Here is a 25,210-nt window from a genome sequence, read left to right on the forward strand (position 1 = left end):
CACCAAAGGACTAAGAAAAGTTTGAAAATTTTTCAAAGGGCTTGTCCCACTGATTACAAAGAACTCCAACTCTATATAAATAAAGATTTTAGAGTACTTTCTATTGTATTATACCAATGCATAAATAACACGTGCGCATTTATATTGAAAAATCATCATGTAATTAATAGTTATATTTAATTTATGCATTCATATCATATATGCATTAAGTGAGTGTAATACTACTTATGAACAGTAAAATCTCTCCTATATAAGACACCACAAACTTGGACAACATTTTCATCTATATCCAATTGTTAATACTTTAATTTTTCACATCTCCTCTTCTTTATTACTTTTTGCCTTCAAGCTAAACACGCAAAAAGGACAATAACTCCAAAATAACACAGGTACAAAGCCCTTTTGTTTGGCATCTCATTTAGATATATATCTGCTGCAATGGCAGCAATAACAAGAGCAGATAGTACTACAAAGGCGTTATGGCGTCGGCGCCTTGGCTCGGCATTACGGACTGCTCTAGCATGCAGCATAGTAGGCTTCACTACCCTGTATAGCCCGGAACATCTCCGGCACATGCCTGCGTTTCCGGCCTTTTCTTATATGACAACAATCTTGATTCTGTCAGATGCAACACTTGGTGACACACTTAGAGGCTGCTGGCATGCCCTCTATGCCACCATACAAATTATGATCCCCTCAATACTATGCTTGTGGTCAGTGGGACCAGACAGGTTCACCGCCGACGTAGCCGCGGTAGTTGTGACGCTTATGTCTTTTGTGGTGGCGCTGCCAGAGTCCACGCCGTTGATGGCTAAGCGGATTGCATTCGGACAGATTGTGATTGTGTGCGTTGGGACAGTTGTACATGGTGCAAAAACTGGAATTGTCATGCACCCAATTCATGTTGCATCAAGTACTGCACTTGGTGCTTTGGCATCTGTTGTGGCCATGCTGCTTCCATACCCTCGGCTAGCTTACCATGAGGTATCTAACGTAACTGCTTAAATCTCGAATGAGTTTTCTTTTATTTTCTTTTAGGATTCCATCTATTGCATTTTATTTGAGTCTACAGCAAAACCATACATACTTAGTTCTGGATAATGTTGGCTGGCTTGTTTATTTTGCATGCGTTTTTGTTTCTAGGCCATTGTAGGATGATCTAAGCGACCATCGCTTTTGTTCTTAAACATGATGTCAATAGTTTCAGGTTAAAGTCTATGAGATAACACAATCTCGTAAAGTATAAATCCTTAGCTTTTGCATATTTTATCTTATCGAACAAGTCCTAACACAATCTTGTCCATTGCTTTTGATTTTGCATATATTATCAAACACAAACGCAAATAATTTTGAAAAATTAACTTTATTTAGTGATTCCTCTTTTAAAAAAAAATACTTAATTTTGAGGGAGCATAAATGACGTAATAGACAGATTGAACCCATATATATATTGTTCCATGTAAGTGCTGTCTCAACAAATTGCTTGCCGCTGCTTTTATGCAAATAGCCCTATTCTTATGCTTGATGCTCAAAATTGTGCAATCCAACTAAGTCTCCCATGTCAGCTCCCGGCTGTCACTCACGTTTCAGGCTCTTCTTTAACTTTTGGCTAGTTGGAAGATAACAAGAATTAATCCGATCTCCAAGAAAAAGATTAGAGATTTGTTTACCCCAATCGCGACGTTCCAATAATAATGTACACCTAATGGTTTGGGACGCAGGAAAATATACACCTAATGGTTTCTATAAGATGATATTTGGCGAGGAGATAGATTCTTTCATGGTCTGATTTTTTATCTAAACAGAGGTCTGTAACTGACAACTAATAGAAAAAGAGAAATAAATTATTTTAATCAAACACTTAAGGCAATAGTCATGTATCACAAGATTATTCGGAGCTCGTATGTACCTATGGGATCCCTTATAGTACATACTCTTGTGCAAGTTATATGGTATTGATCTTGCCCTCTAACATGTTTTTGACTTTGCAGGTTAAAAAATCAAGCAAATTATACGCAGAAAATGCTTCGGAGATGTTGAATCACTTTGTCAAGGCCTTCTGTGCCCAAGACAACGCAGCAGCACTTGACTCAATTTCAGAAGCAAAATCCCTCTTTAAAGCAGGGACCAAGCAGCTGCTCAGTATCAAAGACAAACAGGTTAGTGAACATCAACCGTAAAAGCCATGTCTAGTTATAAAGCTATGAAGATCATTTTCCATTGAATCACCAAATAACATTAGCTAAAAGAATAGCTATTTTCTTGTGAACAGGAGGGCATGCTGTGGGAGAGACCTCAAATCAGATTCTTAAAACCTAACTACAAGGACCCCAGAGAGAAATTGCAAGAACTTGAGATCCCAATTAGAGGCATGGAACTGGCCTTAACTTCTTGCCCTTCCTTCCCTGTTGGCATGATTGATGAAGATTTAAGAGATGTTTTACAGAGCTTGAAAGCAGAGATAGGTCTAAAACTAGAACAAGCAAAGTGCTATGCTTCTTTCGATGCGACCACAGCTCCAGAGACAGAGAAAAATTGCAAAGACGAATCCCTATGGTCACTCAAAGCCATTTCCTCGACAGAAGATGTGCCAGCTTCATTCTTCTTTTACTGCATAAAGCTGCTCCAAGATGGCTTACCCGTTGCTCCAAATGCTGAGTTCGTTGTAAATGAAACAAGGGAAACTCACACTGAAGGATCAAGTGATTCCCAAAACCAAAATAAATTCAAGTGTAAACTCAAATGGATCAGCAGCAGTCTGTTCCTGTTACCAAGTCTTGAAAGCTTGGTTTTTGCTCTTAAATGCTCGCTTTCTCTTGGTCTTGCTGTGATCCTTGGTTTGATGTATAATAAAGAGAATGGATATTGGTCAGGATTGACGATTGCCATCAGTTTTGCAACAAATCGACAAGCAACATTCAAAGTCGCAAATGCTCGTGCTCAAGGAACAGCCATGGGATCAGTCTATGGGGTCATATGTAGCTTTTTGCTCCAAAAGTCGGTGAATTTCAGGTTCTTGCCTCTGCTCCCCTGGATTATCTTCTCCAGCTTCTTGAGGCACAGCCGAATGTATGAAGAAGCTGGTGCAATTTCAGCAGTTATAGGAGCATTATTGATCTTGGGTAGAAAAAACTACGGCACTCCAAGTGAGTTCGCAATTGCACGAATCACAGAGGCTTCCCTCGGACTAATCTGTTTCATCATTGTAGAAATTCTCTTCCAGCCTGCAAGAGCGGCAACTTTGGCAAAAGCTCAACTTGCACAGAGTTTGCAGGCACTTCAAGATGGCATTAAGGATATAGTTCTTTTTGCCGACCAAAAGGGCAAGCCGACTCCTACAGCCTTGAGAGATAAACAGAAGAGACTGAAATCCCACATCAATGAATTAGATAAGTTCATTGCAGAAGCTGAGATGGAACCTAATTTCTGGTTTTTGCCTTTTCACGGCAGTTGCTATGAAAAAATATTGGCATCTTTATCAAGGATGGCAGATCTCTTACTCTTTGTGGCCTACAAAACTGAATTTCTTTCACAATTATCAGAGAGATTTGGAGTTTCCTGGAAACAGATACAAGAGCCGATAAATGATGATCTCGAGCTTTTCAAGGAAAAAGTTGGCTATTCACTGAAATGCTTTGAAGAGGTGATTTTGATCAAGTCGCTTGCGGTACTTGCACCAGAGAGGCAAAACAGAAACATATCTCACGACGTTGAGTCCGGAAGATTACCAAATGAAGATGTGCCTAGGACTCTAAGTCCAGATGAAGAAGAAATTGAGGAAATTTTGAGCTCCTTCCTTCAACATTCGAAGGAAGTTGCTAATAGTATCAACGGTTATGATGGCGAGGAAAAGCATTTAAGCCAAACGGTTCTTGTGTTGAACGGCCTAGGGTTCTGCATTAGTAGTCTGATGAAGGAAACGACAAAGATTGAGAAAGAGATAAAAGAACTAATAAAATGGGAGAATCCCACAAGGAATATTAATTTGTACGAAATTTCCTGTAAGCTGAATGCTACGTACCCAAAATGAATCCAACATAATAATCTCCAGGTAACAGGTAACATAAGGGAGATTATTGAAGACAAATACTCAACTCAACGCCATGTAACTGACGGGGCATGCAAGCCTCTTAGCTAATTGTTAAAAGAAATTCTCACTCCATCAAGTTATCTCTGCAACTCAAATAGTAAAGTTACAGAAAATGAAACAGGATTACAGATCATTTTACTGCTTTAAAGATTTACAGAATTCTAATCCACAGTTGAAGAAAGAAAATAGTGGATGATAAAGTAAACCAGAACATATAAAAATATGAGGATTTCCACCGTGGAAGAGCAAAAACTGAAAAAGGAAAAATAAATAATTCCATATATAACACTGGAGAGGGAAAATTATATTGCAGGTCCTAATGATATATTAAGAATTCTATTGACCATGCCATTGTCATTTTCTCAGATGACACACTTGAGCCCAAAGACGCAACCACCCAGGACAACAGTTGCATCTAGGTTTGTCAAGATGGGATGCTAAGACGGTTGCCCTGAGAAACAAAACAAAGTACTAGAGGAAAATTAACGAGGTAAATAGATACAACATGTCTGCAAAACCGAAGATGACATTCAAGGTGCAGATTGAAAGTTTTTAATTACATGGAGCTATCCATTTGCGGAACAACCCAGTCTATGAAAAAAACAAGGCATGCCTGCTAGAGTGACACCAAAAAGTAAGAAATCCTCAGTTGCCTTCATACTTTGGGTCAGCCATCACATAATGATATGCTATAACCAGTACAAAAATGAAGATGCCAAGAAAGTTGGCAAAGAAGCCCAAGTCTTGATCGTCAATCATCTGAAACAAAACATGTAACAGTAGAAAAACAGATTAGTATTCCAAATTCAAAATAACCCCAACATGTTAACAACATTAATCAATGTTGTTTAGCAGAAATTCCAACAGTGAAAAATAAACTTTCTTGGTAAGATGAGCAAACAGCACACTTATCGAAACACCAATCAATATTCATGGTCACGTGCGAAATTTATGGGACAGAACCAAGACTAACTCAGAGTTCCGACACGGAGCTGAGAGAATGAATTAAAGGACAGACCCCAACTCCAGGCCGGGCAAATCAAAAGGACAAAGGACCAAGTGTATAATGCATGCACAAGGAGAAGTCTTCCTACTCCTTAAGTAAAGATTGCCAATCAACTTCTAAATAGGCACCGATAATTTTTTTCGGGTAAGAACAAACAACAGTACACATGATGCCGTTCGTGATGCCTTTGCCAAAAAGTAAAAACAGGAAAATATATGAAAACAAAATGCTTGAACATTTAATCGCAGACAGTGATGATAAAACAAGACGCATAACCACATCCAAATGATAGTCAATAACAGAGAAACGATAAGGAAAAAAAGATTGTCATTTGATATGTGCCCAATCAGTGTGTCAAGAAAATTAGACGAGTGGATCATTTGACGCAAAACTCCTTATGCTAACTCATATACAAAACAATTGAATCTACTAAATTGTATATTTCATCGTACAAATGCTACAATTCACTGATTCCAAGCTGCCACTCATGTACTTCCTTCGTTGATCGACCAAGGTGGGAGGCCGCAGCATTTTACCAGTACGTTTAGAAACAGGGTCCGTTTTCTTTTCAAAAATACTAATTTTAACTTTAAGACAGTCAGCAAAAACCTCTAAATACTTCACCAGCCGATCTAATAGAACTAAAACCCAAAAATTTAACTTCAATTCAGACACAAAAAAAAAAAAACAAAACAAAAATTTTATTTACAAGTTCGGTAAATCTGATCTAAGTCGACTATTATGCTCCTCAAGTTTAATTTTCATCAAATATTAATTATATATAATGATTCTAATCGACATTAAATGCCAGAATTAGGTTTCCTAAATGATTCTCCAAAAATTGAAATTTCAAATGAATTTACCATTAAAAAAATCACATTATTGAGACTGAAAATATAACAATCTGAGAAAATAAATAAGATGCAAATCACAGTGAATCAAAAGGGAGAACTAAAAATCTTACGATGACTAGGCTTTGAGATTGAAGAGGATCACAGATTCACTGGGGCGAGAAGAGTCGAGAGAAAGACCGACCAAGCAGAATGCTTTAAAGGAGATCTGACATGGGAAAGCGTCCGCCCCGTACGACATCGTATGCAACATGTGATAAAGTCAAATTAATTATTAAAATTATATGTGTAAATGTGGCTGCTGGGATTCGAGCCCAGGTCTTCACGGCCACAACGTGAAATTCTCACCACTAAACTACAGCCACTTTTTGTCTTCTTTAGGTAACTATGCAAAAATAACAATTTAGCTTTGTTTTGACCCACCCCCCCGGAAATGGGGTAATTGCATTTCAAACCCTGAATTTTTTTATGTTTTCTCAATTCACAACATAATTTTTAAATTTATACTCTTATATCATATTTGTCAAAATTCAACAATAGTACTTTTGTTAATTACAAAGTTCAAGTTAGTTGCAAACCACAAATGACTTATGAGTAATCACTTCTTTTGACACTCGTGTTTAAACGAATTTAAGATCTCTTATGTCCAATGTTAATTTTTTTTTAATAATTTAGGTGAATGATATGGAAATTGATTTTTTTTTCTATTTGGACCGTGGCATCGTAGCGATAATCCTTTTCAATTTTTTTTTTTTGTTATTGACATGATTCAAAATTGTTTAATTTACTCTCAAATATAAGAGTGTCCAATTATAATATAACTTGATAAGTCCGAAGTCGATCCACATAGAAAAGATTTAATTTGTTTCTTTTAGTTTATCTAAAAAAATGAAAATAAAATTTAAATATGTGCAGCTTAATTTAAGTGAAACTATGAAATTAAATTAGTTAGGATTATGAGTAGATACAATTTAATAAATTCTTTTTATTTTATTTTATTTTATTGCCCAAAAGATTAATTGTATAAATTAGAATTATTTTCCCATTAATTTTATTATGAATATAGTAATTAATGTGCCAAAATTTAACTTGTTTACAATAAGTCAAAATATCATTTTACCATGCATTATACTAAGATATTAAGAATTCATTGTGTCAAACTCTCATATTTTTCTACAATAAATTAAAATTTCAAAATATAAAATATGGATAAAACTAGATAGAAAATAATTTAAGTTATATAATTAAAAATAGAATTTGATTAAATCTTTTTTGTTTACTAAGAGTTTTACCTTACCCTGACTATCAGTATTTAGCTAAGTAAAATTGAAATAAAAGTAATTATTAAAATTAAAAAATACATAGTTAAAAAAATGGTATTTGAAATTTGAAAATAAAACTAATTTTATTTATTGAAAAAATATTACAAAGAGAGATGAGAAGAAGAATTTGAGAGGAAAGAAGTGAAGAAAAGGTGAAGAGAGTGTGCTCCCCCTTCTCTATTTATACTAATATATGATTAATCTACACCACACACATAAATAAAGTTAATTACATCATAGCCATACATTTATCCCACTAACAAAATATAAACATAACTTAATTCACTCAAGCATACCTAACTCATTCAACAAACAATTACCACAGCTAACATGGTAAAAACTTATAATTTTACAACAAAAATCATGAATTCCCATCAACATAACTTCTCGGACTTTCGGAATCCAAATTTGATATCTATACATTTGTTTGGAGCCATGAATTGCATGAAATTTTTATTTTTACCTAATAAACACACAAAAATATATAAAATCAAATATTTAAAAAATAATTAGAAATTCACAATATGTTACAAAATTACAAATGTAAATTATATTATAAGAACAAAATAACATTTTTAACTCTTAATGAACATACAATTTTTAACACTAATCAGTTATAAAATATTAATAAATTGTTGTAAACCATGGAATGCAAATATGGATTCCACCAAATATTGCTCTTCTCATTATCTTCTTTATTGCACTCTCCATTAATGTTTTTATAATTAATAATTGTGAAGGAAAAAATGTCTTCTCATCCCTAAGGTTTTATAAAATAGCCTATGTCATCCCTACTTTTTAAACAATAGCCCAAAACATCCTTTAGTTAACTCGCCGTTAGTTTAATACCATTTGTTAGTAATTTATTGAGGGCAAAAAAGAATTTTCCATTAAAGAGAAGTTAGAAAAAATAAATAAAAGTTGGCATATAACTAAAAATAATTTTTATCTAATCCCATTAAATAGAAAATATAAAAAAAGATGAAAAATTTCTACTTCAAGTAATTGTTTTGCATTTCTCTCGATTTGGCGACATGAAATACCTATAAACCCTAGATCTAAGTATAAAAAATAATCACAATTTTCATATTCGTATAAATATACTCTCTAATTACACTATGAGACATCTTGGGGAGATAGTGGTAAAGACTTGGGGAGACAATAATGGTCAAAGAATAGTGATGGTAAAGTTCAAAATAAAAATTGGTTGAAGATTACGAAGATATTTAGCACATGCAAGTACATAAAAATTTATTGTATTTTTTTAGTTTTTCTTCCAATAATTTAAAGATATTGTGTTAATTATAGTTTGTTGCTTATGGCAATTATTCAATGGTTGTATCAAACTATTTCATCGTTGATTTTATTTAAGAAAGAAATCATGAATTTTGCATATTTTGTGTAGTGTTATTTAATTGTGTAAAAAATTTATTTTAATATAGTTTGTATCATTTTAATGAAAAATCATATTTTACCCTAAATGAATTATTAGTTAATTGTATTAAACTAACAGTAAGTTACCGAAATGATGTTTTGGACTATTATTTAGAAAGTAGGGATGAAATTGGTCAGTGAGATATTCCATTTTAAGTGCTTGGTGGAGATGATGCCGTAGAAAAATCATGGCCTTGGCTCGATCTTGAGTGGATGAGTCATTATTATTTTATATCGTGTTACTAAAGCTCATAGCATCAAGATGCATTTTGGCATCTAGGATCCAGGATAAATAATTCTCGCCTGATATATCCAAAGCGTTAAACTCCAATTTTGTCAATTGAGACATTATCACAAACAAATAAAAAGAGGTTAGTGTAATAAATATTGAAAAAAGTGTAAATAATAAGTATTACTTATAGGAAAAAATTTAAATAAATACGTAGAAAATAAAAGAGTAAATTGATAGAATACTTCCTGTGCCAGAGCGAAATTCGTGCTGATAACGTGTTATAAATTTGGAGGTAATGGATGTTATAATTTAAAGAGATTGTATGTAAACAATTATTTAATGATAATATCTAAGTAAGGAATACTTAAATGAAGAGAAAACAAGCAAAATGCCGTGAGCGAGAAAAAATGAATTGTATTAATTCATTAGCAAAGAAAGGGTATATATAGGCATTCGAAGATAGAATTATTCACAATTATTAATTATAACAACATTAATGGAGAGAGTAATAAAGAAGATAATGGGAAGAGTAATATTTGGTGGAATCCTTATTTGTATTCCACAGTTTACAACAATATGGAGTTAAAAAAATAATAGTGGTTGTATCTGGTCAGATATCCATTTTATACCAACTGCAAACTTGTCCCTTATTTGGAAAAATATGAAAAATTACGGATCCAAACCGATCTTATCACAATTGTTATTACCCTACCCATTTCATTTTATATGATCTCTCCCAAAAGGTTGTGCTTCGGGGGTTAATTTGTTCGGCTAGCCACTGTTCAAGCCATGTGAAATAATTCACCTTTTTGGCTAAATTAAAGTGGGATGTGCACCTTGTGAGTGGTGTGATGATTGATTCATATTAAAATTTGTTCGAAAATATCAAAATATTCCTCGGCCGTCCATTAAAAATAACCCCACCACCATCTTCAAATTTCACAATCATACTTGTGAATTGTGATATATATAGGACTGTCTATGCCATATATTATAGCTTTTAATGATAGCTAGAGATATACAGAATTAGAATCAATCATCATACCTTGAAAATTGAAGCACGAAAAGTAATATTTGGTTTGATTCGGTTCAGGCTTAGAGCCGAACTAAACCTAAATTAATTAGTTCATAATTCTATGAACTAGATATGAACTAAACACTAAAACCAAATTAACTTAGTTTGGTTCTACGTTTTGGTTTGATTTAGTTTTTTTTTCTTTTGGAGTAATTTATCAATGTATGTTCAATTAAAAAAAAGACTTAATAGTAATATATATTACTATGACAACAATTTTAAGTCTATAAATCAACAAACAGTAAACAACATAATAAAGTCTAATAATAGTAAATCAACATAACAAAGTCTAATAATGGTCTAGAAATATACTACAAATTACAAAATATTTCTATCTAAAATATTTCTTACTTGTTTGACAATATTATTTCGTTATTTTCATAAGATAACTTTAAAAATTAGTCTATTAAAGTAATTTTATGATTTTTAATAAAAGTTCTCGTTAACAACCAAATAATTAATTTTTTTTATTGTTACAAAAACTCTATTTGTAAAAGCTCTAATAACAAAAGTTCTATTTAAATAAGATTTATTTGAAAAGCTAATACTAAACGGAGCCTTAATCTAGTTTATATTAGGGCTTTCGATTTTCTTTTTTTTTTCATAATTTTAATTTAATTTAATTTTTTTTTGTGAATCGTTTGGTTTAGTTGTTTGATTCAATTTTAAATTCGGTATAACCTCTATAAATTAATAGTGTTGGGAGCATATAAAATTTATTAATTAATAATCTATTAATTAATCGATAAATTATTACATAGTTATTTATCATTCAATTAACAGATATTTAATAACTAAACATTCAACGTATTTTATCAATATCAAATATGAATTAAACTGTACATTCCATTCGAAAATAATAAGTACATTGTACATTCCTATGTAATTAAATAGTATTCATGTTACATTAATTTAATTAAATGTGTTCAATGAATTAAATTAAAAATAATTCAATTCATGTTATATTCAATGTATTAGCTAATCATTTAACAAAAAAACAAATACATTGTACTCATCTATGTACTTAATTAAATAGTGTTCATATTAATCAACTTAATTAAATTTGTTTAATGAATTTGATTGAAAATAATCAATAATCTTTATATTAACAAACACAAAGTCTTTTTTTCATACTAAATTACTTGAATATTTACAATAGTTTCTCATTTAAAAGTTGTTCGAAAATCAATCATGACAAATGAGATGGGCAAAAAAGCACTCAACGCATCGACAACACTTCATAATTTCTTATTACAATTCGAGAAATCAACCCTAGAGTTTTTAGATGTAATAAGAAAAATAAGAGATGAGATCCTATTAGATTTAAATTTTAAGAAAAAAGTAATAATATAGCCATATTTTATGTAAAGAAGTAACAATAATAAGGTCATATTTTATATGATTAAAATATTATAATTAACTGCATTTGTAATTTTAGTAAATTATTAATTTATGATTTAAATGAGACTATAAAGTTATTCACGATTTTTTAAAAATATTATCTTATTATTTTATCGGAACTATTAATTTATTCTATTGGCTCAAGTTAGGACGGTGAAAATTTTTTATATAATAAAAATTATTAATTTATCGAATATTAATTTATAAGATTATACTGATTCGTAAATTTTTTAACCATTTGATTTTTATCATAACTTACCATAATATGGTTCAATTTGATTTGATTTGGACTGAACCGAGTGCCACCCTTAAATTGAAAAGCAACCTTGTAACTAGATATGACCAATGGGTCGTGCCATGTCGGCCCAGGCCCATCAAAGGAAGTCAACGCGTGCTCGTGCCGTGCCCACTATTCATTTCGTGTCGTGCTGTGCCGTGCCAGCTCGGCAAACATACCGTGCCCACTCATGCCGTGCCGTGCCTAAGAAAAATAGCCTACTAAGCTTTTTTTTTCTTTTTTATTTTTTTAGAGCGCATGCTAAGTTGATGTCTTATTTTTTTCAATCTTATATACTTTTTTTGGATCCATGTGCCTTTATTTAAATTTAATAGAATAAAAAATTTAAAATTCAAGTCCATATTAAATAATAATAAATTAATAATAATAAGAGAATGTAATGTTAGTTGCTAAGGTTGACTCTATGGTATTAGAATTTTTTTTAGTACTTAACAACAACAATAACAATAATTTTTTTTAAGAGTTAACTTAATTTTAACTTGGAATTACGTAAAGTCATATATCATACTTTATAATAATATTAATACATATTTATAAAATCATGATATTTATAGTTTTATTTATTAAAATCATGACATCAATTTTTATTTAATAAATTATAAACAAAAATCAATTATAATTTTTTTGAAATTAAAAATTAAATAAATTTAAAAAACTTGAGCCAATAAAATATATTAAAAGATTTAATTTCAAGTTATTTATAAAATCATAGAATTTTAAGTTTACTTTCATTAAAAAATGAAACGTGCTTATTGCAAATTTCTTCGCGTGTCGTATTTTGACTCATCTCTAATCGTGTCGTGCTTTTAAGGCCCACGTGCGTGCCATACCGTACCGCGTGCTTTACTAAAACATATTCATATCGTGTCGTACTATACAAATACGTACCATACCCGTACCATACCTCGTGCCATCTGGCCAATTGGCCACCTCCACTTGTAACCCTTGTTTATAATTCTTTATTTTAGATTAGTTTTAAAGTAGAAAAAGTGCTTTTCTTGCATCTACCGTTACTGTGATGTAGTAATAACAACAACATTAACTTGCATGATCGAAAAATCTCAGATTCCAAGCAAGCAAACACTGACCCCCATCAAAACCAAACCCCCTCCCTTTTCACTTATCTCTTTCCCCTCCGCTCTTTATCTTTTCTTGTAGGGTTTGTTTGCCTTTGCCGTGACCCAACACCCACATGTTAAATTAAACGAAAAGAATTTCCCAGCTCCATCTTCTTGAAATCGAAGTGGGTTTTTTTTTTCTTCTTTCTTTAAAAATATAACCCAAAAAAAAAAAAACTCTAGGGTTTTAGGTGGCCATGTCTGCGGGGGTTTGTGGGAAACGGGTGGGGTTCGAAGAAATTTGCGGATCTTCGTCTCCTACTTCGGCCAAGAGATCCAGGTGCTCAACTTTCGGATCTCTGGTCCGTTCAGGATCCGACGACCCGGTTTCGTTCTTGCTTCAGATGTTCCCTGATGTTGATCCTGAGGTCCAGTTTTGTTTTTATTTCCATTTTTCTTTATCTAACTATATTGTTATTGTTATTAGATTATTTCACTTATAATTATAGTTTTAATCTTTTAAGATTAGAAAGTAAATAATTGGTATGTGTCTTTCTTTATCTAATATATGACATTATAAGTTGCCTTCATGATCAAGCATGGAATTAATTTGTTCATTTTGTATTCTGCTGACACAAAAAAGTTGCCATTCTTGTTCGGTTTTTATGATATTTGTTGTAAATGTCGTGACTAGTTTATGAATTAGGACCTAGTTTGATGCTCGCTCGATGTCAACGGTTCTTATATTTCTGGTCTCTCTGTTTTGTTAGTTCATGATGGTCATATTCAATTGTTATATTAAGTAGTAGTTTGACCATAAACAATTAGTAAGTAGCAACAAATGTATTAGTGTTTGATAGTTTTTGGTTGCTAATTTGTAGAACCGGTAAAAACTCTTGAATGGTGCAAGTGGTCATGGTGTGTTTAAACTTCAATGGTGATTATGAGTTTCCTTTCATTTTAATTTTGTCAATTTAGGTGGTAAAATCTGTTCTTGGTGAGCATGACAATAAGATTGAGGATGCAATCGATCGTCTTCGTGTTCTTTCATTCAGTAACATCAGTGAAAGAATCAAATCACAGGGACTTGAGCCCACAATAATTGGTAATTTTTCCGCGGTTCCTGGAGAAAGTGCAACTTCATGTAAGTTGTTTTCTTTAATGCTATAATTTTCTTGATTAGATTTACTGAAGTAGCTGGTATATGTTTGTTTTCCCGATGGTATTGTTCTTAGACCTTGCTTTTTGTTCATTCTTTTCAAATCTGTATAAACCAGGTAGTCAAATGTCAGAAGAGGAAGTTAGAAGTGCACATACAAATTTTTGTGGCGAAAACATAACAGATGGATCCAAGTGGGTGGATTTGTTTGTGCATGAGATGATGAGTGCAGCAGATCTTGATGATGCCAGGGGCCGTGCTGCCAGGATATTAGAAGTTTTTGAAAGAAGCATCATTACCAACTCGAAGGCATCAAAGGAGGTGATAGAAAGCTTAAAGTATTCACAATAATTGGCATAGAGAATACCATATCTGAAATTTGTGTTTTTCCACTAATTGATTCTTCTATAATTATTCGTGGAGCAGCTTGAGCATGCTTCTCTGAAGGAGCATCTGCAGAGCTTGTTAAATGACAACCAGATTCTAAAGAAAGCAGTTTCTATCCAACATGAACGCCATTTGGAGCAAGAGCAGAAGGAAAAGGAAGTAGAACTTTTGAAGCTTGTTATAAGCCAGTACCAAGACCAAGCTCGAAATTTAGAGGTAATCTTCCTAATACTTACTCTCCTTGGCCCTTAATCAAGATTCTGAAATTTGGTGTGACCTGATCATCATTTTTGTACTTGGTGTACCAACATCTGTCCGCATTAGTTTATGGGAATATTACACGTCTTTTCTCATTTCCCCTAGATATTCACTACATATCTAGTTGGTAACGCACACAGATAGGAGCATGCATGTTCATTGATGAATGCTTCTGTTTAATGAAAATGTTGCATTGTATTAGAAGTTTGATAAAATGCATTCAGAACTAGATCAATGTGATCTATTTTTGGGGTCTCAATCTTTAAAATTCAAAACAATATTTGTATTGGAGGCTATTCCTTATGTCATCTGTTTTAGTTTAGATTGCATATTGTCCAGATGAAAATTAGAATCCTGAACTGCATATCAGAGATGGGTTCTCAAATTCTAGTCAAGATTGCCCATCAGAATAGTTTGACAATGATGATTATTATCGCGATCGTATCAGACAATAGACATTCACCCATGGCTGTTCTCTAGACATGACTTGAAAAATTCCTGCTTTCTGCAGCTGAGGAACTATGCCTTAAAGCTTCATCTTCAGAGGGCACAAGAAAGTAGCTCAATTCCTCGGCAGTTTCATCCGGACATATTTTGACCCTCCTTCGTAAGATTCCTTAGTATTCTAAAATTCATGGTTTCACCTCTCTCTCTCTCTCTCTCTCTCTCGCTCTCTCTCTCGGCTTGTCTTTTTAAGTAGTACTCATCTTAATAGAATTAACTAATAGCATTAAGATCTATATACAAGTTGTACTAAAACGAGCACCTATCTGTATGAGTTGAGCCAATCACTCGCTCGCCGTATGTGTGGAAATTCCAGGTTCAAATCACTTTTAATGTAACTTGATGCATCTCATTTTTTTAAGAAAAAATTTAAACATAACATCCAAATAACTCAACTGCAGTGCTGCACTTTCCAGCTTCAACGCTAATTTGTTTGTTTGTTTTTTTTTAATTTTTTATCATATCATTAACGTTAAAGGAAACTTTTGAATAAATGCTAGACCTCCAAATGCAACCTTACATTATTGACGGTGATTAAAGTTAGCGAAATGGCTCATATGCATTTAGTTTTCAAATTCCAATTAATTTGATATGATAAGTGTAAACATATTTTTTCAACGATTAACAATTGCAGATTAATCAAACATCTTTGTTAAAAAATAAATAAGGAAAAAAGGATAATGAGTATTATTATTTTTTTTTCGTGATGTGATCGTATTTTTAATCTTCAATTTTTTGTGAGAGAAAAAAAAGTTAAACAAGAATGACTCATATTACATGAGAATTGATATTTACAATCAAACTCAAACTAATATTCGAGAAATGTTTATTTCATTCACAATTTGAAAGAGTGAAGGCTATCTTTATGAGAATTGATATTTATAATTAGATTCAAACTAGTGTTCGTTCCCTCAATTGAAAAGGATAAAATTGCTTTCCATGAAAATTGATATTCCCTCAATTGTAGAGGATAAAATTGCTTTCCATGAAAATTGATATTTACAGTTAAGACTTAGACTAGTGTTCCTTCATTCGACTAGTGTTACTTCATTCGATTATGAGAAGATTGCTTCCATGAGGACTGATAGACTACCTCCATGAGAATTGATATCTACAATCAAACGCAAACTAGTGTTTCTCTAATCAATTATCCACATTCTCAATAATGAGAAGACTGCCTCCATGAGAACAGAAAGACTGATTCCAGGAGAAATGATATTTACAATCAAACACAAATTAATGTTTCTCTAATCAATTACATACATTTCGTAAAGGAAAAGCCTGTTATCTAATCAATTATATACATTTCGTAAAGGAAAAAACTATCTCCATGAGAATTGATATTTACAATTAGACTCAGACTAGTGTTCCTCCGCTCAATTATTGTATAATTGGGTAAGAATGAAGCCCTATAGTGCTTTATTTGTGAGAGCATCAATTCGAACCACTCATCCAAAGATCGAATGGCTTAAACAGGAATAATTAGCAAGAAGAAATAAAATAGAAGATCCAAAAATATGTGTGCATGAACAAGAAAAAATGTCTAGAGCTATGAAATTAAATAAATTTCAATAGTTGCAAGAAGTTGTGCAATGTGACATTCACTAAGTGAATGATTATTTTACATATTTTTTAGTTCATCAACTTTACATCTACATGATAATAGTCTTATTATTTGTGCTCATTATGGGATAAACTTTTGAGAACACTAGCATTAACCCGATGCTAGGCATTGTTTCTTTTAAAAAATCCAAATTTATCTTCTAATTTTTTAGATGATGGATATAATTTATATTCAATTAAAAATGTATTATATTTAATTTTTAAAATAGAAAAAATCATCTAATTGACGGATTCTTTATCAAGCATAATCAACTATTAAAATTGGACGAAAAAAATTTAAAATCCACTTTAGTATTGAGATACTGTAAGCTGTAGTTGCTATGGGGAAAAAACTGTATTTATATGATAGTTAATAGTTGTAATAAATGAGTTTTTGAATAATAAATTATCTCATTCGTTTAGTATATAAATAAAAAAAATGATAATTAGATGATATTAGATTAAATTGAGACATGATGTTGGAAGTCCATAACATTAACATGGAGTCTCAATTTTCAGTCTCATCCCAGTATGCTGGGCTAGTGAGAATGTGAGATAGTCTTTTAGTGATTTATCATGTGCTAGAGGAATGATTTTATTGTGAGACCAATAGTAAGTCTCATATTAGAACTCATTAAATTTAATATTGAAATATAAGGGGAAATTTACAAAAATAGCCAAAAAAATTAGGCAATTTTCAACTTTAACCCCTCAAACTTTTTTCTTTCAACATTAGTCAAATCACCAAATTGTGGACGAAATTACCCTCCTTATTCTCACACTTCCCTCAAGCCAATTCCTTCCCCTCTCACCAAAATGTCATCATCGGAAGTTCTATAGATTGTCGGCGGCGATGTAGATCAGCAGTGGAGGAAGTTGTTGGCAGCTGAAAGAAGCTAAATCACGTTGAAAATCTTCGGAGATCTTTAAAATCAAAGAAAAAAATTGAAAACCCTAGGTGAGTTGTTATTGCCGTTTTTCTTGTTGCTGTTGTTGTTTGGGATGTTGTTGTTGTTGTTTGGGTTGTTGTTGTTGTTTGGGATGTTGTTGTTGTTTGGGATGTTGTTGTTGTTGGTGGTGTTTTAATGGTGGTGGTAGGTGAGATGCATGTGGGAAAGGGAAGAGAAGAGAAAGGGAAGGGGAAGCCAACTCGCTCGCGCGAGGGCATGGCGTCGCGCGCATCTGACGTGCGACATTCGCTGCATCGCACGCGAGGTGCGCGCGGCGTGCGCACCTCGCGCGCGCGACATGCGCCTGTCTCACGTGAGATGCGCACGTTGCGCCCATCTCCCGCGCGAGGCCTCGCCCTCGCGCGAGCGAGTTGCGAGTAGGCTCGCGCGAGGGAAGCCAAGCGCGCGCGAGTTGCGCGCAGGCACGTAGCTCACGCGCATTCTTGGCTTCCCTCGCGCGAGCTTGTCGCACCAAGAGGCAGCACCTCTTGCTACTGCCTCTTCGTGCTCGTCGCACCAAGAGGCAGTGCGTAGTGTTGCCTTAATTTTTTTTTCTTTTGTTCAAAATTTTTTAATGTGTGATACTTTTAACTTGTACCAGATAAATGGGCAAATCAAAATTAGCATTGCATAACCCACCCGGACCGATTAAAGAACCGGGAATGATGAAGATACCTTATGTTGATCACTTCCCTAGGCGTATCACGAGTATGTGCAAATTAGATGTCGTTGTTAATGCCATCCGGGAAAAATTAACAAGGCAACAGTTGCAACTGTTCAAAGATAATATATTTGGACATTTCCTATAGTGTCGGAGCTATCCGTTCAGTGGCGTAATTGTGCACAATATATTGCTTAGTGTCACATGGCGATGGAAATGACAAAGATGAGTTATGGTTTCAAGTTGGCGACCATTTGATACGGCTATCGATTGGAGAGTGGTGCCTTGTAACGGGACTTTGCTGTGGCGAAAAAGTATTCCTGACGAAGCATAAAACAAAGCATAGGTTACTTAATAAGTACTTTGGAGGCAGGAATCGCGATATAAATCTTGGGCAGTTCGAGGAAATATTTATGAACTTACACTTCAAGACTATGAATGACACCGATGCGCTAAAAATTGCCATGTTTTACTTTGCCGATAGAGTGCTACATGGAAGAAAGGATCATTGTCAAATCAATTTCAATTTGCTTAATGAGGTAGATGACATAAATCACTTTCGAAGTATTCCGTGGGGTCGTTTGTCATGGGAAACAATATATAAAAGCATTGATAATGTATTGAACGGCAAAGCCAAAAAATTTAAGAAGGCAAGCGCAGAAAATCCATTGCATAGAATTGAGAAATACAACTTTTACGGCTTTATGTCAGCAATGCATGTGAGTGAAGAAGTTTTTTTTATAACTTAGTTTTGTTATTATAAATATTTAATAACACGTTTTTTTACTTCATATCTTTCCTTGTTGAAGGCATGGATTTTTGAAGCGATTGAAGGACTACTATTAGAGTGGGTGGAGAAAATTAGGAGGAAGGGTCCTCGGATCGTGCGATGGAAGCCCGTGACTTCTTCAAATATTAACTTCGGCAAAGTGTATTCATACCTGAACGAGCGTCTTGTAAGTCATTTATATGTATGTCTGTATATAACTATTACATAATATATGGTTATACTAATTGGAAATTTGGTAATCTTTACGACAGGATAATACCATTTTCCAAACCCTCAAACCGGATGCAAAGGAGAGAGCCACAAATTATTGGAAGAGTGTCGAGGATTACGTGCCATATTTGCCAAGTTGGGTCCGTAATGTGGGTATCATCTACAGTATCATTGAAAACCAGATGCAAAGTCATTTATATGTTTGTTTTTTTGGTATTTACTGTTTTCTGTTTTACTTGGTGCAGCACCAGCCTTCAATCAATGCGCCATCCAGTATAGGGCCAAACGAGGTGGATCCTGACCCCACGAGCGAAATAGGATTGGAGCAGAGTCCTGTTGAGGATGCCGGTGCTGCCGACGACCATTATGAATCCGTACATGATTCAGATGACAGAAATGAGCCAGAGGTAACTTCTGTCGGAACTTCAATTTACAATGCACATATACCTATCCGGCATTTTGTCATTACTTTCTTATTTGCGTAAATTGTAGGCAAGGACTAAGTTCCGCAATGATTATTTCGTTGGACGACTGGATAAAATAGAGACTTTCATTCACGAGTTGAGGTCGGAACTTCAGACTGGACACAGTTCCATTAACGAACTGAGGTCAGAAATTATGGCGGAACGCAGAGAAGCACAACAATATAGAGCAGCGGTCATGGGGTTTATGGCTTCGTTTGGCGCGGGTGCTTCAAAGGGCGCGTACGGTGATTCTCCGTTTGGCCCCTCGCACACAGTGAGCAAGTTCCATACGTTTTCGGATTGTTATTATGATTTCAAACCCGAACTTATGTTAATATGTTCATCTCCTCGAAACAACAGGCCCCAGATGGCTATGGTCCGAACGTTGATGCTGGCTATGGTACGCATACTGATGCTGGTAATGACGACGAGCACACCCCTATGTCCTTGTACAGTGTATATGGGGACATAAATGATAACAGTGTACAGATATTCACGGAGGCACCTCCCGGCGTTAGTAAGTTTGGGCGTCCGTACCGACCGTCGTATATATTTGGCAGTCCTTACTTCATTTCTCCTTTCAAGAGAGTTAGGAATGTCAGGCCTATACCCGCACTCAACATTACGGACTATGAAATTGATGAAAGATCGAGTGTCGATATGAATCCGCTTAGGGGACTAGAAGACTCAAGGCTATGTGAGGAGTTTGATCAATGGTTTGCCGGCAACATTTCCGTGGATCGGCCTGTCCAATAACCTCAAAATTTCTTTGAAATACTCATGGGCAATGCTTCGATGGGGTGGCTTGGTGACGAGGTAAGTGTGTTTAATGGTCAGTACATTACAATACACAATAATATTTCTACTGCCATGGATAATGATATAAATTTACTTGGTATAATCCCTTCACAACATGTTCACACGTATTACCGCTTGATCAGCGAGAAGCAACGGCGGTTTCCAAATGCACTACCACAGCGCGTCACGCATACAGATACATTCTTTTGGGCATGTTTTCGAATTTTATAATCATTAATTAACATTTCGATGTTTGAAATATCTCGAAATGTTATTAATTTTCTATTCATCGTGTAATAGGTGTTCCTAAAGCAATTATGGAACAATGGTAGTTGTGATGTCCATTCATTACAATATGGCAACAACTTGAGCAGCTATATGGATGGGCGGGAAGATCTCATGTCCAAACCGTTTATGGATGTTGATATGGTAAGAATTGTCATCATATCTTATGGTAATTGTGTATAAAATATACTAATTTACCAATTTATTTATGTAGATATTCATCCCTGTGAATTTGGACGGCGATCATTGGGTACTAGCTCGAGCGGACCTTCGCGCGATAAGGATGTGGATTTACGACTCGTTGGTTACCTTTCGCGAGGACAAAACATATTTGCATAAATTCAAACCTCTTCAGGTTGTCTTCCCTCAATGGCTTCAAGATGTTGGATTCTACAACATTCGACCTGAGCTGCAGAGTGCCGACTCTTGGAAAGTAAGAATCGTTAACGATGTGCCCCAACAAGAACCTGGAAGTGGTGATTGCGGTGTATTTATGTTGATGTTTACAATGTATTTGATGTTTGGGCTAAAACTTGATTTTGATAGTAGCCACGGGCATTACTTCAGGAAGAAAATTACTGTAGATGTATTCACGGGCGATATTGCCTTGTAAGTCGTTGTATTGTAGCCACGGGCATTACTCGTTGGTTACCTTTCGCGAGGACAAAACATGTTTACAATGTATTTGATGTTTTTCTAATAAATATAAACTTTTGATATATTCATATATTTAGCTATAAGTAATTATTCATCATGGGATTTTTACTCATTATGCAAATGAACATAACATAATATACCTTATTACATATATCTCATTACATATAATTGTAATATAAATTATAATAAGAGTTTTCTATCCATAATTAGTTATAATGACACAGTCAGTTTGGATTCGACACAATGGGATTTTTACATCTCTTGCGGTTATGACCGGGTTGGTTGCATCGACCACATCTCACAGTTCTTCGGTTAACATCCTCACCGATAGAAGGAATTCTTAACTCTGGACGACGACCAGGTGGTGGTGCTTCGATCGGTGGGTTAACTCTGATTTCTTGGATTTCTTCTGGAATGTCTCAATCTGTCATGTCCCCAACCAGCTCCACTGGTTCTGCATACGCCATGACCAATGAATCTTTAGAGTAATAATCAGAGCAAAGACTTATGTAATCCACACGGACGATCAGACAAGCAGCAATTGCATGCGCACAAACAAGCTGATCGAGTTGGAATACTCTACATGAGCAAGTTCTTTCATGAATGTCAACTATCCCTTCCTTCATACCACCACCCAAAACATGAAATCGATGCTGAGACATTGGCCGAACGGTCATTCTTTCGGCCAAAATTCTCCTTTCGCCGACTATCTCATCTGCCCACGTCGTTAGACGAGTGCTCATCGATTCAGCCACAAGTTTTCTATCATAAAACCATTGTTGTAATGTTTTTCTAAAGTGATCAACAAGATGAGTAATAAGAAATTTTCGCGGTTCCCTCATTAAAGAATTCACGCTTTCTGCAATGTTGGTGGTAAGTATGCTGTATCTCCTACCTTCAAATTCAGACCTTGCCCAGTTACACATGCCCACATTATTCTCTAAGTAATCAGTCGCGGCCGAGTGGAGCATCCACAACCCTTCAAGTTGTCTTTTAAATTCTTCGTGTGCATATGCCTTTGCTGCATTAATAAAAGCTGGCTCGAATTGATCCCAAATAGCTTTGGACATCCTGAATTTAGACTTAATGTTGCTTTTGACATGGTAAAAACAAACTCCATGACCAGCAGTGTGAAATGCTTTTAAAACGGCTCGCTTGATGGCAGTGCATCGATCAGAGATAAATACTAACTCTGGCCTATCGCCAATCACTCCGTGTAACTTCGTCATAAACCATTCCCAAGCATCATTGTTTTCTGAATCCATGACCCCAATAGCTAACGGATACAGTTGATTATTACCATCCAGACATGTTGCTACAAACATGCTTCCACGATATAGCCCCTTCAAATGAGTGCCATCTACAGCGATCACAGGCCTTATGTACTGTGTGAAGCCCTTGATGTAAGATCCAAGCGCAACAAAGTAGTATAAAAAATTATCATCTCCATCCCGCTGGAGGTGTGTCACTGTGCCCTCATTCGCTTTGGTCAAAACGTGAGAGTATTTGGGAAGTAAGTTGTATGACTCTGCAGGGTTCCCTCGTACTATTTCAAGACTGACTTCTTTAGCTCGATATGCTTGCTGATATGTTAACTGGACCCCGTATTCTTGCTGCATGTCTGCTCTAATGTCATTCGGCGTGTATATCCGTTTATCCTGAATAAATTTATCCGCGATAAGATGGCCAACAACCCGACTCCTAACTTGACAGAGGCCACTAGGCAAAACCTCATTAGAGCATATATAAACATTGTCAACTCTTCTCACTACCCAAGGAACATTATGCTCATCCGAACCTCTTGTTGCGCGAAGACGCCAATTACATGATTCCGAAGAACAGTGAGCCTCAAAGCGTGTCGTTGTGGACCGTGCAATCTTGAAATCAAACTTTTCTCGCAAGGCCACTTTGCGCAATTCCAGTATTAACTCATTCTTCTCAGCGAACAACTTTCCCACACCAATGTCGGCAGAATTACAGCTTCTAACTAAGTCTGGAGCAACCAAGTTTGAAGGCAAAACTGGAGCAAGACTCACCAGGGGATCAACTGTTGTCCTCCTCCTCGAACGGGCCATCGGAGGAATAGGTCGATTCTCTCTATTGTTAACAGGAATATCATACTGATTCTCATCCTCATCATTGATAGGAATATCGGAATGACCAGTGTCCTTATCATCAACTTCAGTATTGGAGTTCATGCCTTGCACATTATCAGCTTCTGTGTTGTTGGTGTTATAACCAGGATCATCATAACTGCGGAACTCATTATTCTGAAATGGAGAGTAATGTTGCCCTAACGATGTCCGTAATGGTAACACATTATCTTCAACATCCGCTAACGTAATGCCATTATCATCAATAGTGTCATTGTTTTCGTTGACTGGTGAGTAATGTTGTTGGAACGATATTTGTTGTGCTATCACCTCTTCCTCAATATCGGGGACAGACTCGTTTGCTCTAAACGAACTTTCACTTTCCACAAGTGGCTCAGGATTTTCGGCCGGAACTCGAGGATGTGTGGTGACAAATATAAGGATGCATCCATAATTGACCACATCAGAGGCCATGTGCAGCACAACATTAACCATTTCATCATTAAATATATCCATAGGTAGTGAGCATGCACGATACATTGTGTTACTAGATCTCAAAGTTGTCTTCATTGACAAACTATATTCATTAGGATTTATCTGTAAAACTTCATACACCCTTGCCATAAATTGCTCAAACGTACAATCTTTCCGAACTAAAAATGCTGTATTCTTCGCATTCACGTACTCCGTACGGCCATCTGCTAATGTCTCCCACCAACCGTCATAACATAATTGAAGTACAACAGAATCCATTAAACCTAAAAAAAAACAAAAGAGATAAGATTTCATGCTACAAAACCTAGTAAAAATGAATATGTAGTACATTTATGTGGATGAAATGAAGTATACAATTTTGGATTTATTTCGTCTCATCGTAAGCTTCGAAATGATATATTATACACCTAAAACGGACATATGTAGCCCACGTTATTACTTTCGGAAAATAACTTAAATTTAGTGAGACAGGCAGTGGGACATGTGTCTGTCTCACATAAAACCAGCAGATTTATGTGAGACAGGCGCCTGTCCCACTTGCCTGTCTCACATAAAACCAGTGGTAACAAGTGAGACAAGAGCCTGTCCCATTTACCTGTCTCACATAAATCCAGTGGTAACAAGTGAGACAGGCGTCTGTCCCACTTGCCTGTCTCACATAAAACCAGTGGTAACAAGTGAGACAGGAGCCTGTCCCACTTGCATGTCTCACATAAAACCAGTGGTAACAAGTGAGACAGGCGCCTGTCTCACATGCCTGTCCCACTTGCCTGTCGCACATATTTTGGTGAGACAGGCAAGTGGGACATGCACCTATCTCACATAAAACCAGTAGATTTATGTGAGACAGGTGCCTGTCTCACTTGTTCTGGGCTTCTGTTTTACTTGATTTTTCAGGGGTTTCAATGATTAATTTATATTTCTCAACTCAAACTAACTACTTTAACAAGTCACATTGTTTTGTTAATGAAAAATAACAACATTTGCAATAAAAACTCACTTCAATTTCGAACTCAAATGATAAAATCAATAAATTAAAAGTTTAGGTTATGGTAAGAGTATAAACTAACCTTAAGAAGCTCTCCAATTGATAATTATATCTTCAATTATGTAATGTTTGTTTGATGAAA

General features: G+C 35.0%; 4 protein-coding genes and 1 non-coding gene across 5 annotated transcripts; 3 read left to right on the top strand and 2 right to left on the bottom strand.

Moving 5' to 3' along the window:
* Positions 1 to 438: 438 nt before the first annotated feature.
* On the top strand, positions 439 to 4,278 carry LOC18039751. Its single transcript, XM_006428966.2, has 3 exons — positions 439 to 984; positions 1,992 to 2,159; positions 2,273 to 4,278. Exons 1-3 carry the CDS (start codon positions 439 to 441, stop codon positions 4,028 to 4,030), a joined length of 2,472 nt encoding a protein of 823 aa, XP_006429029.1. The 3' UTR covers positions 4,031 to 4,278.
* A 65-nt stretch (positions 4,279 to 4,343) lies between these two features.
* Positions 4,344 to 6,165, bottom strand: LOC112097438 (dolichyl-diphosphooligosaccharide--protein glycosyltransferase subunit 4A). Its single transcript, XM_024182756.1, has 2 exons — positions 6,061 to 6,165; positions 4,344 to 4,849 (listed from the first exon to the last, which is right to left on the bottom strand). Exon 2 carries the CDS (start codon positions 4,847 to 4,849, stop codon positions 4,736 to 4,738), a length of 114 nt encoding a protein of 37 aa, XP_024038524.1. The 5' UTR covers positions 6,061 to 6,165; the 3' UTR covers positions 4,344 to 4,735.
* Positions 6,166 to 6,240: 75 nt separating this feature from the next.
* TRNAH-GUG lies at positions 6,241 to 6,312 on the bottom strand. The gene has a single exon. It is a non-coding gene; the product is annotated as a tRNA-His (tRNA).
* A 6,386-nt stretch (positions 6,313 to 12,698) lies between these two features.
* LOC18039752 lies at positions 12,699 to 15,485 on the top strand. The gene is made up of 5 exons (XM_006428968.2): positions 12,699 to 13,195; positions 13,746 to 13,911; positions 14,045 to 14,247; positions 14,353 to 14,529; positions 15,083 to 15,485. Exons 1-5 carry the CDS (start codon positions 13,025 to 13,027, stop codon positions 15,167 to 15,169), a joined length of 804 nt encoding a protein of 267 aa, XP_006429031.1. The 5' UTR covers positions 12,699 to 13,024; the 3' UTR covers positions 15,170 to 15,485.
* A 5,368-nt stretch (positions 15,486 to 20,853) lies between these two features.
* Positions 20,854 to 21,491, top strand: LOC112097262 (putative ubiquitin-like-specific protease 1B). Its single transcript, XM_024182332.1, has 2 exons — positions 20,854 to 20,979; positions 21,050 to 21,491. Exons 1-2 carry the CDS (start codon positions 20,929 to 20,931, stop codon positions 21,446 to 21,448), a joined length of 450 nt encoding a protein of 149 aa, XP_024038100.1. The 5' UTR covers positions 20,854 to 20,928; the 3' UTR covers positions 21,449 to 21,491.
* Positions 21,492 to 25,210: the final 3,719 nt, after the last annotated feature.

The sequence above is a fragment of the Citrus clementina genome, unplaced genomic scaffold, assembly GCF_000493195.1.
Source record: "Citrus clementina cultivar Clemenules unplaced genomic scaffold, Citrus_clementina_v1.0 scaffold_6, whole genome shotgun sequence".
NCBI lineage: Eukaryota > Viridiplantae > Streptophyta > Magnoliopsida > Sapindales > Rutaceae > Citrus > Citrus x clementina.